At 40.5% G+C, this 18,077-nt stretch overlaps 1 protein-coding gene across 3 annotated transcripts in view; it reads right to left on the bottom strand.

Annotated features, from left to right (window-relative positions):
* Window positions 1-41: 41 nt before the first annotated feature.
* lamb1b (laminin, beta 1b) overlaps window positions 42-18,077 on the bottom strand; it is a 37,883-nt gene continuing 19,847 nt past the window's right edge. For all 3 annotated transcript variants that reach the window (XM_044186184.1, XM_044186185.1, XM_044186187.1), the window contains 19 exons: window positions 17,261-17,394; window positions 17,043-17,163; window positions 16,542-16,728; window positions 15,338-15,481; window positions 15,024-15,255; window positions 13,382-13,545; window positions 12,964-13,188; window positions 11,876-12,093; window positions 11,002-11,098; window positions 7,222-7,591; window positions 6,953-7,137; window positions 5,894-6,135; window positions 5,424-5,630; window positions 5,192-5,336; window positions 4,488-4,695; window positions 3,422-3,563; window positions 1,760-1,936; window positions 1,487-1,646; window positions 42-485 (listed from right to left, as the gene is read on the bottom strand). In XM_044186184.1, the coding sequence (XP_044042119.1) occupies window positions 349-485; window positions 1,487-1,646; window positions 1,760-1,936; window positions 3,422-3,563; window positions 4,488-4,695; window positions 5,192-5,336; window positions 5,424-5,630; window positions 5,894-6,135; window positions 6,953-7,137; window positions 7,222-7,591; window positions 11,002-11,098; window positions 11,876-12,093; window positions 12,964-13,188; window positions 13,382-13,545; window positions 15,024-15,255; window positions 15,338-15,481; window positions 16,542-16,728; window positions 17,043-17,163; window positions 17,261-17,394 (3,495 nt within the window). In that variant the 3' untranslated portion in view covers window positions 42-348. The remainder of the gene's footprint in view (window positions 486-1,486; window positions 1,647-1,759; window positions 1,937-3,421; window positions 3,564-4,487; window positions 4,696-5,191; window positions 5,337-5,423; window positions 5,631-5,893; window positions 6,136-6,952; window positions 7,138-7,221; window positions 7,592-11,001; window positions 11,099-11,875; window positions 12,094-12,963; window positions 13,189-13,381; window positions 13,546-15,023; window positions 15,256-15,337; window positions 15,482-16,541; window positions 16,729-17,042; window positions 17,164-17,260; window positions 17,395-18,077) is intronic.

Below are 18,077 nucleotides of genomic sequence, written 5' to 3'. Positions count from 1 at the left end.
TTGTTGGTTTCGAGCACTGAGGTCACATTGGCTTTTAGTGGTTTCCTTTGGGACTCAATACTTTAATGGTCTTTGGCAGCTTTAAAAAACGTGTTTCCATTGTTACAACACTTTTTGGCACAGCTGTCCAAATATACTTGGGTGTTAAGTTCACACACAATTAAAACTTTTAGCACTGAAAGTGTCAAACATATTACAGTGTTTGGTCCTAATAGCTATAAAATACTCAGGGAATCATCTGGGAGCAGTATTTTGTAATGCTTTGAAAGCATTTGGCACCATTAAAATCCCAGCCAGTACGCTTGAGAACAGTAAAGAGTTTGAGGTGCTGGAGTGTCCAGGTGATCGTCACAGACAGGTGCTGTACAGCGTCACTTTGTGGCTGATCTCCTCCAGGATCCGGCGGGCGGTTCGCTCCAGCTCATCCAGCTCTGCAGCTTTGGCCTCCAGGATGCGCTGGTTGAGCTCGTAGGAGATCTCCAAATCTGAAAACACAGGAGATAAGATAAGTGTGTGTTGAAAAGAAAGCATTTATAAGACGTGTCTGTGTGGTGTTTGAAGGGATTATATGACTGTTGTATTTTTACATTTATCTATATTTATTTTAATTTTACCACTTTTTTTTACTCATCTGATTGTATTTTTTAACGTCTTGGGAATAATTGATTGGTTAAAACTACATTACAGCTGAAACAATTACATAAAATTAATCTGTAACAATTTTGATAATTGATTAATTGTTAATGTAATTTTTTTTTAAAGTAAAAATGCTTCTAAAATGTGAATATTTGCTGGCTTTCTGCGGTTTGAATACTTTGTCTTGGGCCTTTTTTTCCTACAATTTTCTGTCATTTTATTTTAAATAATTGTTAGTTGTAGCCCTAAGCTACAGATATTGATCCCTGTATTTTGTCTTTGTTATATGTATGTCAGTAGGACGTGGTTATATCTACGTACACTTTCTTTAAACTTCTGATTTTACTTTATTTTCTTTTTTCTCTCCCGTCTTTTGTTCTTCTCTCTCTTAACTGTAAAGCACTTTGAATCAAATGTGTTGTGTTTAAATATAAATCAAATTGAAAAAAAATAGATCATTACAGCTATAGCCCGACTGATACTGATATAGATATTTTGCAAAATCTGATAACATTGTAAATTTATAAAAATGTGAATTATATATAGCCTGCATAGGATTTTTGAGATTATGGAAGTTTTTTTGGATCATTTGATCTCCCAACTGTAGGTGGAGCTGTTATTTTTATTTCTTTGGGTATATATATATAGAGCGTATGTAATAATTAATGCCTAATTAAACTTTTGGGCGTCTGCAATAGTCAGTGTATGGACTACCTCTCTTTTACCCTTAATTTGAACACCTCTAACATCTCAGAAATACATGAATGAACTAAAAGAAATGCACCAAACATACGAAAAAGTAAAAACATGCAATATGGAAATACACAAAGGATTTGACATATGTGGCTACCTCCGAGTTTCTGCAGCTTGCTGCTGCTCTGGGCGAGCAGCTCTTTGGCCTCCTGCTGCAGTTCGTCCGCTCTCCTCCTCGCCTGCAGCACCGACTCCCCTTTATCCTCCACCAGGTCCTCCACCTCCTCGAATTTATCTTTTACCTCCACCTCAAACTCCTTCACACAAACAAATAAGCGTTACTGGGATGACAGCAGCAGATGAAAGCATTTTGTGTGTGTTTTCTGTGCTATTTCAAAAAGGTAAGAATGAATAAAAGTGTGCGTGACACCTGCTGGGCCTCCTCTGCATTCATTTTGGCCTGGTCGGTGATGTGTTTGGACGTCTCCGCCAGGCTTTTGACCTCCAGGTTGTTCTGTCTCAGCAGGCCGACCTCCCTCTCCAGCTGAACCAGACGACCCGTGGTGTTACTGAGCTTCAGCTCCGACGTGGCCGTCTCCGACTCCACCTGACACATAACATAAGATAATGGATCTGTATCATTTATCAGCACATGGAGCTTTAATCAGCCTGAGAGAAGAAGGCTGTCACTTCACTATAGAATAAAAAAAAATGTTTATAGGATATGAGAGAATATGTACACAACTGTGGCCAGATGTTACATAAAAAAAGACAATGGACATTTCTTTTTATGCCTCCAAACCAATAAAATCAAAAGGCAGCGAAAGTCATTACATTTTATTGGCTGAGCTGCCCATTAAAGACGTGACTTGAAGGAGAGAAAACTACTTGAAACATGTTGATATCAGGGACACCCTTCGTTAGAGGAGACCTCAAGCAAGACACATTGCTCTGTGTATGAGATGTTGGTGCTTTGTAGTTCGTCGGTGTGGCGGGGGAGTTTACAGCAAGAGGTACGTGGTGGGGTGAGCGCATAGGTAAGTTTGGGTAACTCATTCTTTTATTTTACACTAATAGGTGAGTTTCATTGAGATAAACAGTAGGTGGCGTTAATTCTCCATTCAGGTGCCATTAAACCATCACAGAAGAGGATGGTGCAATGAGACGACGTCATTAAAACCTCAAACGACTGAAAACATTATGGAAATATGGAACTTATGTTTGTTTCATGTTTTAATTTGAGGAAGGTTACAGCCTCCTCATCGCTCCACACAGATCTGATGGTTTTGTCTCTCCAGTGGACGTTTAACTCGCCTGCTTCATGTACGTCACAATTAATTCACTAACTCTGCTTCCATTTTACTTTGTTGCATTTTGCTTCTATCGATATACAAACTCTTCCACCTCAGACAAGCATAAGCGGCTTTTCCACTCTACACACTTACTGTCTTTTTGTTGATAAGTTAGTTAAATTCGGATTTTGTTTTCTAGAAGAAGAATTTAGTTAGACCAAGTTTTTTATATTAATTTAATTCATTTTGGCACAACCACTTTCGATGTAAATATTGTTAATGCTCAAATAAATAGCACACATTTTCTGTTAATTCTACTTTGTCTCTACCATTATTTTGTTGTGGTTGTGTTACTGTTTCCGGTTCCCCTCGTCCATGTCAGGGATGTAACAGTCATTAAAATCTTTTGTTTTGTTTTTTTTACAAATACCAAATTTTTGCATATTGAAGCTTCTCAGATGAGAGGATTTCCTTGGTTTTCTCCATCTCCAGTATCTTGATGTTTTTTTGATTGTTATTCTGTAACTTTAAGATTAGTTTTGGTTCAGGTAAATTGTGCTGGACATCGTAGTTTTTAACATTTTACAGACAAACAAATCACAAACAATCAGTGGTTAAAACAATCCTTAGAGCCGAATCGCCCACCGGTCACCACTGATATCCATCACATTAGAGACTAAAACACGTCTGATTTTTAATAAAACACCAAAATCTACAAACTGATGGTGATTTTCTTCCCACGACAACCCCTTTTGTAACCTTACTGTACCGTAACCTTGGAGGTCAGAGGTCAAACTCACAGAGATCAGCAGGTCCAGGGTGCCCTTAGTGTTGTTCTGGGCCAGTTGGATGGCGTCGATGGCGATACTCTGAGCACGCTCAGTCTCATCCAGGGCTGCCTTCACTACATCTGCTGTCTCCTTCATTTTAGACGCCTCCTCACTGAAATGGACAGATAGTGCACATGCTTCATCGGTGAATACACTGGGCATGTTTTATTTATAGTAACATAACTTTATTTATAAAGTTAAGACAAGATGAGAAAAGTTGAAAGTGCTGATGTGGGGCTTTCACACAGTATCTCATTTATGTCTGTAAACCAAAAGTTTGAATTATTAATATTTTCAGTGATTTTCAGGCATACATACTAGACTCACTAAACGTGAGTTGGGATAAAATCACTTTACATGTTAATTTCTTATATTCTTCTGCTGTATTGTGCATATAAAAAGTGAAACAGTATTTTTTTCAACCTTGGATTGTTCTATAATAATATTTGAGTGATTATCACTAAAGTTTTGTACATTTTTATAGGTGCATGTGTCTTTTTTTGTGTATTTTGGGTTTCTGGCAACTTTATAGTTACACTGACAATACAAACAAAACATGGTAAGTCAGACTAGCTGAGTTTGTGCTGAAAGAAATGAAACCACGCATGTGGGGTAAGGACAGTTTAGAAGATGCTAAACAAATGCAAAAGTCGGCAACAAGATATTAAAGGGTCAGTTCACCCAAATAATTTTCTTTGGTAAAAAATTGTTCTGATGAAAACTGTTGACAGTGTGTTCTGTGGATTATTGGGAGCAGCTGGGACATTGATTCTCGAAAGATGTTGCTGTTAAGCGTTTTATAAATGTTATTTATTTTGAGCACTGCAAACAAAATTACCTTTGCCTCCATTGTATTGGTGTGGAGGCAGAAATCCATACAGTAAAACCAAAAATATTTGCATGGCTAAATAACATAATACTGTGATTTGGGTGAACTGAGCCTTTTAAGATTAAGAAGCTAATTTTTTGAATGTTAAGAATGTATTTTTGTTGTGAAGACTTCTTGTTTTGATCCAAAGTTAAGTGTGCATGTTACCTGGCAGCCTTGGCCTGTTTCAGCAGCATCTCTGCAACCTGGATGTCCTCTGCGCTCTGACTGAGGATCGTCTCCACGCTGGTCAGAGTGCCGACCTTCTCCCTGATCTCCTTCGTCAGCTCCTGCAACTTTTCTGTTGAGGTCGGCATCTCCAGAGCCAACACCTCGTTGGCCACTGCCTCAATCACTGCAACATCTGCCTTTTCATCTGGATTAATCAGAAACAAAACATAGTTGAAAATCTACAAAGTGATTATTGGATTAAAAAAGACATATATGTATATATATTTTTTTTTTTTTACCAAACTCCGATTGGGATTGTGTGTGATTTTTCAACATTGAAATGTTGGGTAAACTTCATGTTTCAAGGGTTACCAGCAATTAGTTATCTTGAAAGGCTGAACAGACTTAGTCCAATAGCCCAAAAGATTTTGTGCAGTCTATTTTCTCCAGTAGTTTACATATTGATTATATCATAGACTTAAGATAAAGGTCAATTTCTCCATACGGTTTATTTTATTGACGACTGCAGTCCAGTTGTCCTTTGTTGGAAGGTTTGCTGGCAGCCATTTCTGTGTCCATTACCCCAATATATATTTGAGCCACCATAAACGAGAATCGAGTCTGAAAAGTAAAAGTATGTCCCTGTAGAACCGTATGGACAAATGCAGTTACTGTGCAGAGTCTGTTTGTGGCGTACTTACTGGTGAGCAGGTCTCGTATCTCTTTGATGAGGTTGCGGAGCTGCTCGTTGCTCTGCTCCACTCTTTCTTTGCTCCGGTTGGATTTGATCAGCACCTCCATAGCGTTCACCTTGGCCTCGTTTGCACGGTTGTTGGCTTCCCATACCTGACCACAAACAAAATCAGTGATTTGCTCACATCCATCTTGAGTTATTCTACATTAGTTCTAAGAAAAATTACCATGTTCACTCACCATCCTGGAGAGCTTGTCCACCTCCTGCATCGCTGCTAGGATCTCCTGATCCAGGTGTTGGGCTGATTTGAGAGCAGCATGGGAAGTCATGGCGAGACCTACGCATCCTTCTCCTCCGCACTGAGGTGCTCCGTCCTCGCCAACACAACCCAAACCACCGCAGGGGGAGCCAGAGCAGCCGTCACCTTCAGCTGCACCACCACATGTCTGCAGAGAGAGAATAAACACAAAGTGATTATCATCAACATATAATGTAAGTGAATATTTAATCAGTTTTAGGTTGGATTTTTTGTCATCTGCAAATATTTTGTCAGCAATCAGAATCAGAAATATTTTATTGATCCCCGAGGGGAAACTCTTTAATGTTCAGCATTAAGACTTTACTCAGGTTGCCTCTTTATAATAGAGACAATACAGAAAATATAACCTGTGTTATTTTTAGGAGGATCTAGTCCTTCAGTATTTCTCACCTTCTTGCTAAGTGGTGACAAGTCAAATGTATTCAGCTCGTTGGACAATTTGTCCAGCTTCTGCGAGTTTCTTTGGTGCTTGCGGTCAAACTCCTTCTGACTGCTGCTCAGTTTGTCCTCTGTGGTTTTCCGTACAGTGGCTGACTGCTCCACTATGTTTCCGGGATTACTGGTGGAGGCGTTGGCGCGGTGCTCCGCCATCGTAGACTTCATTTGTGCAGCTGCAATGGTGTCCATGGCACCTGAAAACACACACACATGCCCATCAAAGGGTTTCTGTCTGTCATTAATTTATGGGAATGTCAGCATGAGCTATGTGAAACTAGGTTACATCACAGGAATATAGTAGCATGTAATGTCTATTCAATTATTGGAGGTTTTCAGCACAGGTTAAGCATGACTCGTTTGTACGGTGAAAAATGTTAAGTTCATGAAAAACACTGCTTGGTGGTTATATAAAGCACTGGAAAATTACAGAATTTCACTTCAGGGCCATGTCAGGAACCCTGTGATGACTAAGCCGCCTAAATATTATCTTGATTAAGTTAAACCAAAACTATACTTAATACTAATAACAAGTGCATACCCCTGCTAAGGCCGCACATTTCTTTGTCATTTTAAAGGACAGAAATATTGTCACATTTTTAAACTGCATCTGGACCAGGATCTGCATCAGAGTAGACATTTTTTGGAAACATTGATCAGATTTTTTTTAAGTGCAGTCCCGAGTCATGAGAAAACAGCAAAACATTTATAAAAAATTCTCAAAGCTCGCAATGTGAAGAAATCATTTAAAACAAATTTCTGGAACTGCACCAAAAATGTACTAACTTTCCACCAAATTTAATAGAAATCTGTTGAGGTTTCTTTCAGATAACAAGCTAACTAACAAACAGACAGACAGACCCAACTTTTATAAACAAAACACTGCAGTTTTAAGAGACAGCTCCATGGTGAGAATAAAAGGATGAATGTGAAGCAATACGCTAATGACACACTTGTTTCTCTCTTAGGTAAAGGTTTAAAAAAATAACACTCTACCATGGTCTGGTTTCTCACCCTGGATGTTGGCGTTCTTGGCGTTGTACACTTCCTGTCTCAGTGTCTGGACACTCAGCTCCAGCTGGTTGGCCTCATCAGTCAATGCGTCCAGGTTTGCATCGGTGGCGTTGGTGTCACTGTGGAGAAGGTTTAAGGTCTCCGCCGTCGTGTTCAGGTTTCCATTTAGGTAGGACATCAAACCGCTGAAGAAACAAGACAGTAATGAACTCAAAGAAAAAGGTGTCAACTACATGTCTTTGTAGATCTCTATTTGTTTATGTACATACGTAATCTGATGCATCAGATCCTGTATCTGCTCCAGCTTCACTGCTGCAGGGTTGCTCTCTACTATTTCTCTCACAGCCTTGGCGTTTCTCTCCATGCTACTGATTAATTCTTTATATGGCACCGTCACCCCGCTGCTTTTGAGCTCTGTTACTTGGACCTCCAGACGTCGAGTTTGATTAGTCAGCTCGGCGACCACGGTGTCCCAGACAGCAAAGCACTGGTGGCAGGGTTCGCAATCGGGGAACTCACCCTGGTAGCCCCTGGCACACTTGTCACACCGTGGGCCAGACACGCCCTCCACACAGGTACACTGACCTGTCGCACGATGGCACTGCTCACTGGAGATTCCCCGAGAATCGCAGTCACAAGCTGGAATCACACAGAGAGGAAAGTCAGGGAAAAACTAATTCCAGGATTTTCCAGTAATTCAAATAAATCCAGGAATAGGCATTTGCCATATAGAAGAATTATTAAGAATGTATTATGTAAGTTCAAGTAGCCCATTCAGCCCCAGATAGTTTTGAAGAGACCTAAAAATACAGTAAAATGTTCTGTTAATTTATATAATACATCCTTAAGTTTCTCTACATGATGGGTGTAAAGTTTTCACAAGAGAGAGTTTTCTCTACTCTGAGGAGCTACTGGTAGAAATGGAATATATATAGTGTAGTGTATATATAGTGTATAATCACCTGAAAATAAGAATCGTTGTATTTTCATTACCTTAGAATAAGCTGTTTTTATGTCTAGAGGGAGCGGCTCCCCTTCCACGGAGGTCGCCATGTTGAACTACCATGTTTCTACAGTAGCCCAGAACGGACAAACCACACACTGGCTCTAGATAAGGCTGTTCGTGTTTTTCGCGAGTTTTGTAGCCACCGTAGTTTCTCCTACACACTTGGAAGGGGAGGGTGATGCGAGCGGTTTTCAAATGGTTGCAAACTGCAATTTGACCACTACATGCCACTAAATCCTACACACTGGACCTTTACATCTCAGGACACTGCATCTACTCCAACTATGCCTAATTAAAACAAAACCCAACAAAGAAATAAGGTGAAATAAAGTACAGCTTATGAAACAATACATGTGCATATCTTAAGGAAATAAATGTAAAACCATGCGATTTATTTTACTGTATTTCTTTGTTGGCTTTCCATTTCATTTGGCATGGAAGATCAATAAAATGCCTGGACATTAAGTTAGCATTTTGAACTAATTTTCCATTTAAGGTGACATTAGAGTCGGTGACACATCTATCATTTGGCTTGTCGTACAAACAACTTTTGTACAGTATTTGTCCTTATCCTGTACTTTTACCTGATCAAAAAAGAAAAATCTTACTTTATAACTTATTTTCCGTCTAAAGTTTATGTGAAGCCTAATGACTCATAATAATTGACCATTAAACAGTTATATGAGATGTGTGATACTTTTTAAGCCTCTTCAGGGAAATGAGCCATTTGAAAACAACATTTATTCAACCTCCAGCCCCTCGAGTAAATAAACTTTCACATGAACAAGACCTTGAAGGTCATACTGACCCCCCGAGTGCTGAGGCACTCCACAGCACTGCCCTTCCTCCCCAGAGAAGAAAAAGAAGAGGAGGAGGTTTGGTCTAAGTCAGAAAGAAGGAATGCAGGGTTTGAGAGGTTTCCACCATCATTTTGCTGCATTTATTTGTGTGATTTATGGAGCAGAAAGTGAGGGTTGGGTTTTTGTCATGGTGAAACATTACACCTTAGGGTCATACTATACATGGTGATTATGGGCCATTTACAGAGACGTGCCACACAACAGCCACATACTAATAACAGTCGCCCGGTTTGGTCCCCTTAAATCACACCACACACACAAAGATGCCAACAAAACAAACATTTTAACCTCTGACATCTAAATCTGGACATAAGAATAACCTCTCAGCTGTGGCGGCATCTTTAAGAGGCTTCATTATCAACACTCTCTCACATAACTACACATTACTCCCACACATTTCTCAGTGAGATGGCCACAGTGCTCTGATTTCCCATGAATTTGCACATTAGTGTATCATCTGGGCAGATAGAAAGCGAGGTCCAGCTGTTAAACCAGCTGGACCTTGCTTTCTATCTGCCCAAAGAGACCTTTAGGGAATACAGCAGGAATAATTCAGGATTCCTGGGTCCTCTGGGCGTTGGTGCATGATGAAAATGGGATGCCTGGGAGTTCTGAAGAACATCTGGTTCTCATGAGCAGGGAGGTCATTTCCAGATCCCCTCCCTCTCCTCACCCTTTTCTCTTTCCTACGCCAGCTACTGTGAGGTGCACATTTCTGCAGATGGACTCTACAGCAGTTTGTTGTGCAGACAAATAAACTTTTTGGACCGATACTGAGCACCAGCTTGCTGATTCACTGTGGCTGACATGTAATCACTGTCGAACAAAACCAGCTCATTCCACAGTCACCACTGGTATGCTTCCTCATACATAATGAGCTGCGCACACACAGACAAAAACACCCAAAAAACAGCAGAAAACCATAGAAAAACAATATAAAGCTCAAGTCCTTCAACATGGTGACTCAAGGGAATCATATTCCACGAGGAGAGGGAGAAAAAATAAGATCTAATGTGTTTAAAAGGAAATATTAACACAAGAATACAGTACAGTCAGGAAGTATTAGGACAGTGATGTTATCCATTGTTTTGGCTCTGTAGTCTTGCACATTGGTTTGAAATAAAACAGCGACCATGAGATTTAAGGCTGTGTTCACATCCTTATTGGATGAACAGTGTAGGACACATGGCCTTTTTTATCCATAGTCCCCCAGTGTTAGGACAATAACCTTAAACTTTTATGGCCTAACAGTGGCATGTTCCTGGCTGACCAAATCTTTTTCCTGACCTCAGTCAAACTGTTAACATGTTTCACATACTGAAAACCAGAATGAATGTCAAAAAAGCTCCTGAAAAAAAGCAGGACGTCCAGGCCTGGCAGAGCATTACTGGGGAATATAGAGATATAAACCTCCATTAACAGATTTTTTTCTTGGCCACTTGGGGGCAATGGAAACAAGTTGTAAATATAGCATTCACATATCATCACCTTTTAAGTTGATATGACGAACATGTTCGCTAACAGTTGACTATTTACACATCCGGCTGTTACAGAGCAACACTGGCATTCATTAGGAGTCATGTGACTTTCCCTCTTTTATCTCTGTTTTGGTCTCTAACAACTCCTGAGGGAAATATCGGACTCTTTAGCTGCTAAATGCTCGACTATGTTCACCAGCTAGTCTCTAACTGTGTCTGTCTGCTGTTTGCAGCTGGGCAGGTAGTGTACCGTGTCTTTATTAGAGTTTTCAGCTGAAAACAGCTGCCTGCTGTGGCTGGAAATTGAGCTAATGAGAGCAGTGAGAGTGAACCAAAGCAGTAAAGCTGTGGGCCAGAAAACAAAACAATGAGCTTTAAGACGCTAAAAAGCTCTGGTTAGTTGGGTGATAATCCTCCGTGGGTTTGTCACCACAAGTGACACCTTTTAAATTTAATTAAAAGTAGTCATTTGACCCATTGTTAATATAAAATATTGATTAAAGCAGTTTTAATATGATATCGTTATTTAAGTTTATCATAACTTGTTAATTCTGTCCTCTAAAATTGGGGGCTACGTCTAAAATGGGCTACAGTTTCTACACCTCACTGATGTGAATATTAAAGGCATAGATTGCTATATGCCACAGACTTTTTTTGATAATACCACTTAGGGGTGCCAAAGTTGGGAATATTCTAATGTCTTACCATGACATTTGACCTCTGGATCCCCCCAGAAGAGCTCTTTGCACTCGTGACACGTCTTGCCACCAAAACCGGGTTTGCACACGCACTGTCCTGTAAACTACAGGAGCAACAAAAACAAAAAGGTCAACAAAATATTGCAAAATTATTTAAGATGGGAAGTGTAGAGGTGAGAAAAAAACAGATTGGTGGTGGATTTTGTTTAACGTTTAGCTTAACGTTTGGACTAATGCAGTATGTTTTATGTCTTTTCTTTCACATGCAGACACAATGGACCTTTGTAGTTTGATACAACTCGCTCCTCTTAGAGAGATGTGTGTTCAGTTGTTCCACAGTGTATTCTGAGACTTCCTTCCTCTGATGGAGAGCAGCCAGTAAACACAAAAACCCAAATGTTTGTGTGTGAATGTGAGTGTGTGTGTGTAGGTGCACACTATTCTGTTGCATGTTTCTATATATACACACTTGCAGATTTGTGTGCATGAGTAAAACAGAGCTGCAGAGAAACAGAGAGAGAAGAAATTCCCAAACAGCTGGAGTCCATATATCAAAATAAATTATACAAACATAGACCTCTGTGATTAGATGGGTTGGTCACAGTGACTTACTGCCGCCCTGCAGCTTTGCTCTCAATGAGAATAGTTTGGAAAATATCCTAGCCAGTTCACACATTGTGTAAGGAAAACTCTGGCAACAACAGTTCATTGAGAGACAAGATTTTGTGGTGCAGCGCTGGGATTCAGTTCAGCTATACATCATAATGAGGGAGAACAAATTGGAGCAGCTGTTGCAATGCTAATGCAGGAAATGATGCAGACAGATGTTGGACTCGGTGAGCCGTTACGGCCCTTGGTTTTCATCACAGTGTCTGACTCACCTCATTGCAGGAGGATCCGATGGAGTGGATGGGGTTGCAGTCGCAGCGCTGGCAGCCCGTCCCGCTGGCGATGTTCCACGTATCAGCAGCACAGCGGTCGCAGTTCTGACCGACCACGTTCGGCTGGCAGGGACACTGGCCGCTGCGCTGATCACACTGACACTCATCGGGGGACGAACAGGCCTGAGGTACTGAGCCCTCAGAGTGACACATACACTCTGCACAGAGGAGGAAAGATAATAATCAGGGTTCAACGAGTGCTGGCTTTTGAAAGCTTATACCAACGTCTTTGGGTTAACATTTCTGATAGTAGTTTGCGTGAGTATTGGTTATATTTAAAGGCACTGCAGAAGGAGATTTTTGCCCTCAAACCCACTGTAAAATGAGACTGATATTAGAGCCCAAGTGATACTGGATTTTTGAGGCATACTGATATGAGAGTATTCTATAACGACATATTGGCCTATTGTCATTTTTTTCACATAACATACACAAACAGCTTAGATACAGATCCCTTAAATTTATTTTTTTATTCTAGATAGATTCTAATTAGAAATTGTGAAAAATCGTTTTCCATACTTTGAACTAATACCTTAAAATATAGCCCTTATGCTGTATGTACTAATCTACAATGTGTATTATTTTGGCAGTATGCACAAAAATACCTTATTATAAAAGGTAAATCATACAAGGTGTGTGTTAAAAAAATATTTTAACATGTGGGTTGCATTACACCAGAGAGCTATGTGCCTTTGTAGCTACTGTGACCAGCTACCAAAAAAAACAAACGTGTATTTTTCTTAGTAAAAGTGTTGAACTTGTATTTATACAAAAATTAAATTAATATCTATTAGAGCTAAACTGGCAAGCCAGCCAGGCTGATATATTGGCCATTATTAGCCTTTTGCAGAAAAAAGTTTCAAAGACATGTTCGAGATCAATTAAAAACAGTATTGCTGTAACATACCATCCACCAGAGAGCACTGACAGGTGTATTTTTTAACTCTAAAATGTCCTGCTCAGTACATATCCTGTGTCCCTGTATACATACAGTAAGTTAGTCATGTCACATTAACAGCTGTACTCACTCCTGCAGCTCTGAGTGGCAGCGTTGCCGTAGTAACCCAGTTTGCAGTGCTGACACGCGTAGCCCTGAGTGTGGTACAGGCATTTGAGACAGGCACCTGTCCGAGCGTCACAGGACGCCGGGTTCTGCATGTCAATGTTGTTGTTACACTGGCAGGGCATGCAGCGCCCACCGGGCACCAGAGGGTTCCCGAAGTAACCGGGAGCACACTCATCACACCTGGCACCTGGATGACGAAAGAAAACAGGAAGTAAATGAATGTCAGAGAGCACTTTTTAAGTTCTGCAGGATAATTAGAAGGGACCTCAAGGGTTGTTTGGGTTTGTAACATGTGATATGTGAGGTAAAGACATGATGACATAAAGTGCAACATGTGATTCTGTGTGTGTGTGTGTGTGTGTGTGTGTGTGTTTATATACCTTTGTAGCCAGGGCTGCACACACACACCAGCTGGTTAGTATTAGCCAGGAGGTAACAGCTGTCAGAAAACTGGCGTCCACTGCGCGGGCCATCGGGGCACATACAGGGGCGACAGTGGCCACCTGAACCCAACTCCGGGTCACCATGGTAACCGTCCAGACACCTGGAAGTAAAGGAAAAAGGTGAAGTAGAGAGACTCCCAGATCCCTTCGATTGACCTTTCTGGGGCTGCCTGGAAGGAAAAGTTAGTCAAAACTCAGTGTTTTCCCAATGACACCCTGGTACTGAGGAATGAAAAAATTAACAAACTAAAGCCTAAACTCTAAGCTTTACAACCCTTAATACAAAAGTTTTGGATGGAACAAACATCGTACTGAAGATTTTGCTGCTTGCAGAGCCTTGGGCCATGTGTCATATACATCAACAATGTTTTATAACAGATCTGTGGACTTGAGACTTGAGACTCAAATCAATCTTAAGTCACAAAAATTAGGACTTAGACTTGACTTGGACTTGAATCCTGTGAGACTTGACTTCTTAAAGACTTGACTTGAGACTTGAAAGCAAAAACATTCAAGTCTCCTGCACATTGGTTTGAAATTAAACCGCATCAGGCAGACCTTAAATGTCCTTAAACATTTAATTATTAGGTCTATACAATGAAGGGACTTGGTCTCAGCTACAAATGCCTTTGAATTTGTTTATGAAGACTTGTTACTTGCCCTCCAGTACTCGAGACTTGATTTTAGAATTTCTTTGACAAGACACAGGACTTGTCTTGGACCCCAAATAACTTAAAATGGTTTTGTTTTTTCTTTGTATGTTTTTTGCTGGCATTTTACTTAATTCAATAGGAGAGACAGTAGAGAATTGACAGGAAATGAGGGGGGAGAGATACGGGACGACATGCAACAGAGGTCCCCGGCCTGGCCTGAACCAGGGATTTTGTGATTACATGGTCAGCGTCCTAAACCAACAGGCCACCAAGAGGCCTCAAAACTGCTCTGGTTTATACCCTTGGGAGCGTGTACATGCTCAGCAAATGTGATACCAATTAGATTTGAATATTTTTTGTGTATAACTGGACATTTTGGCCTGATATCACTAGATGAAAGGTCAGGGGGTTAACAAAATCATTAGGAATCATACTGTGGGGACAACTTCGTGGCAATCTGGCCAGTGGTTGTTGATATATTTTAAGTGTTGGACCAACCTATATTGCTATTTTTGGGCTCTGCCATCATCAAGGTTAAAATGATAATTTACATGTCATTACATTAGAAGACTTACACGTTTTCTCTCGTACATACACTGGAAGCATTTTGGGGTTCAGTGTTTTGTTCACGGACACTTCAACATGGAACCATGAACCCTATGATTAATGGCTGACCCTCTCTTTCACCTGAGCTACAGTCGCCCACAATATAGAAATAGTGAGTTAACGACAACTGAAAGAGCAGTCTTGAAATGTCATTGAAACATCTTCAAGATTTAAAAAAGTTCATCCACTTGCCTTTGACATAGCGTTACCAGATAAATACCTGCTCCTATCACCAAACAGCAGATACAACTCTCAAATACTCAAATTCAGTCTGAAATAGCATCTAAATTCACGGATCACATCACCGGGCTGTAGCCTACCTCTCACAGTGGTGTCCGGTGGTGAAGTCTCTGCAGCCCTGACACTCTCCAGTCTGAGGGTCGCAGTACTCGCTGTGGCCGTTACACTGGCACGGTCTGCATTGAGGGAAGCCCCAGAAGCCCTGCAGGCAGAGGGAACACTGGCGCCCCGTTGCCCCTGGAACACACTCACACTGGCCTGTCGCCTCATGGCAGAAGGCGCTGACCGAACCCCGAGGGTCACAGTCGCAAGCTGAGGGTGAAATTTTAATCGTTACACTTCTTGTTACTGGGTTAAGCAAGCATCGAACCTTACAGTCATGCGCAACACTTACGTCTGCAGCCTGAGGGGCTGAACAGGAACGTAGCTGGGGCACAACGGTCACAGTTCCTGCCGACAACTTTGGGTCGACACTGGCACTGACCTCCACTGGACTCACACACAGCGCTGAGTGAACCCTGAGGGTCACACTGGCATGCTGGGAGACAAGACAAGGTGGAGAAAAGTGGAGATTTATGGGAATGTTAGGAGAAATATCACTTGTACAGTAATTAAAACTTCTCATCCTGTCTTGCGATTCTCCAGATTTTCTTGTACTACAAGACAAGCACATTTATTGGGGATTTTTTGGTCTAAAATCTCATATAAAGTGATCTTTTAAAAGTAAAAGAAAAATATACAGGACAGTAAATATGTCCTCTCTGGTGAATGATTCACTCTCCCTTTAGGCAAATCAATAAATCTCATTTTCTTTTGATCTGTGATTGTGTTAGTGTTAGACTGTGTTATGTTTAGACCTATAAAAGTGTCATTTTACTACAGTCAAAGGTTCAATCTTTTTTCATGAATGTCTATTTATGAAACCTTAGAGGAGTTTTTGACCACTAGTAGTAACGCTATGGAGCAGTGTTTTTTACATGTGTGCCGGCATTTTGTTTGTTTTTGTGCATGATGACGCAGATGCTCACGCAATACACGGTCCTGCCAATGATTTCACACTATTCAACTAATCCACAGATGGCTGTAATGCGCCAAGATACACAGCAATGAGCCGCCAAATGCAGGAAGGAAGAAGACTGTTAGCAAGAAAACATGGATGTAAAAAATGCAGATTTCAAACTTTAATGAAAAATCTGCTTTGTAAATGTTTTATGACGAAGGAAATGCACTCGACAGGTTTGTTGGGCCTTAAAGATCGTACGTTTCACTATTTTATGACATTTTATAGACCAAATGCTTGATTTATTAATTGAGAAAATAATTGTTAGATTAACCAATAATTAAAATAATCGTTAGTTGTACTGTAGCCTTAAATAATAGAAAAAAAAATCCACAGCCTCTCACTTACATCATTTCTTCCTTGTCTTTAGTACAAACGATAAAAAAATATCACAGACACCGAATGGACATTGGATAGAAAACAGTGAAAAGTGTAATTTCATATGTTGTAATTTATGTTTTTTTTCCAAAAAGAAATAGTGATAATAAGAAAATGTCTGCCTTTGTGCAAACACACACACACACATAAAACGACATACCTATAGCTCCTTTGTGCAGCAGAGCAGAGACGCTGAAGATGTAGTCGTTACAGATGTCGGTCATGGGGCTTTTTACGACGCTCTGGCTGCTCTCCAGACATCGGTAGCGCTGGAACGTATCCCACGCTCCCTCACCATCGATCCCATGGAATATGTCCAGCTCCCTGACCCGGGGTATCAGCACCAACTATAAAGAGAGGAGGAGGCGTCAGGGGGAATGGAAACCATAATAAAAACACAGGTTTGAAGGAATAGCAGAGTAGCAGAGTGGAGGGGGTTATTTCAGATGTTCAGGGTGCCAAATTAAAAGTCCTGTTCATTTTGTTCATAGACCATGTAATGGGAGTGGCACTTGGTGCACTTTAAAGACTTGGATGGACATGAAACTCAAGCTTTTTTAAGCTAAGAAGACCAACAGGAACCACAATCTTTCCGTGGGACACGTCCTTTAAGATAAGTTGGGGGTTAATGAATGAATGTAGTTAATAAAATTCAACGTACGGAGTCAATGAGCGTGTACGGGCTTTGGACGTCACTGACTGACGAGTAGAGAGGCAGACTGAGACGGACCGTGTAGTTCAGCCCTTTCTCGAAACACACCGGGCTCACCAGCAACACATGTCTGAAACATAACAGAGAGTCAGTGTCTGTGTGTGTGTGTGTGTGTGTGTAGTGAACGTGTTGCAAGAGACACAGTGAAGTATACTTTATTGTTTTACCTGGATCCAGGTGAAAGAGAGATGGACTGCTCATCTCCACTCTGGATGGCGTTGCTGCAGTGACCAGAGTAGTTTGGAGGGTTGAAGACGGGACGCTGCACTCTGATGTTCACCTGCTCCCACTGCTCTGGCAGCTGCCAACATAAACAGACACATATATATATGTTATTTATTCTTAAAATTAACATTATTTAACTTAAATTAGAACCACAGATATTCTGTGTATTTTTCCTTTCTTTTATATAGCTAGCTTAGCTAGCTTAACTAGCTGAGACTCAATGGGTTTTCTCATCAACGTTCTCTTAGCAGTCTTTCTGAAAAGCTAAAACATGTTCCTGGGGTCTTCTGTCCATATTCTAAGTTACTAATATGCTGGACAATACAATATTAAAACCTTAATATTTTAACCAAGATAAAACAACAATTATTTTGTTAGCATTCTGACCCATTAGCATGCTCTCATAGCCTTTTGGGAACTGTAGACATTGAATGCTAACAAAATTAGCGTTCTTATCTCTGTTAAAATGGCCAGATGCTCAAATTTTACCATCCATAACTGTAGTAGATACACATTTAACTTACAATATGGAAAGAGTGATAACAGTGTCATGTTTCAGCTTTTCAGAAAGAATGATAAAATATATATTAATACATATTTTTATATTAATTCACCGTTTAGTTATATTTTTCTGTAAATGTGAAGGTCCAAATAATTTTTTATGGCCTAAAAACAGTCAAGTTCAAGTATATTGACTCTTAAAAAATATCAGAAGCAGCCTTGAAATCCCACCATGTGTAATTTATGTGTAACTGTAGA

Source organism: Siniperca chuatsi, linkage group LG23, assembly GCF_020085105.1.
Source record: "Siniperca chuatsi isolate FFG_IHB_CAS linkage group LG23, ASM2008510v1, whole genome shotgun sequence".
Classification (NCBI taxonomy): Eukaryota; Metazoa; Chordata; class Actinopteri; order Centrarchiformes; family Sinipercidae; genus Siniperca; species Siniperca chuatsi.
This window is presented reverse-complemented; position numbering and strand designations above follow the sequence as displayed.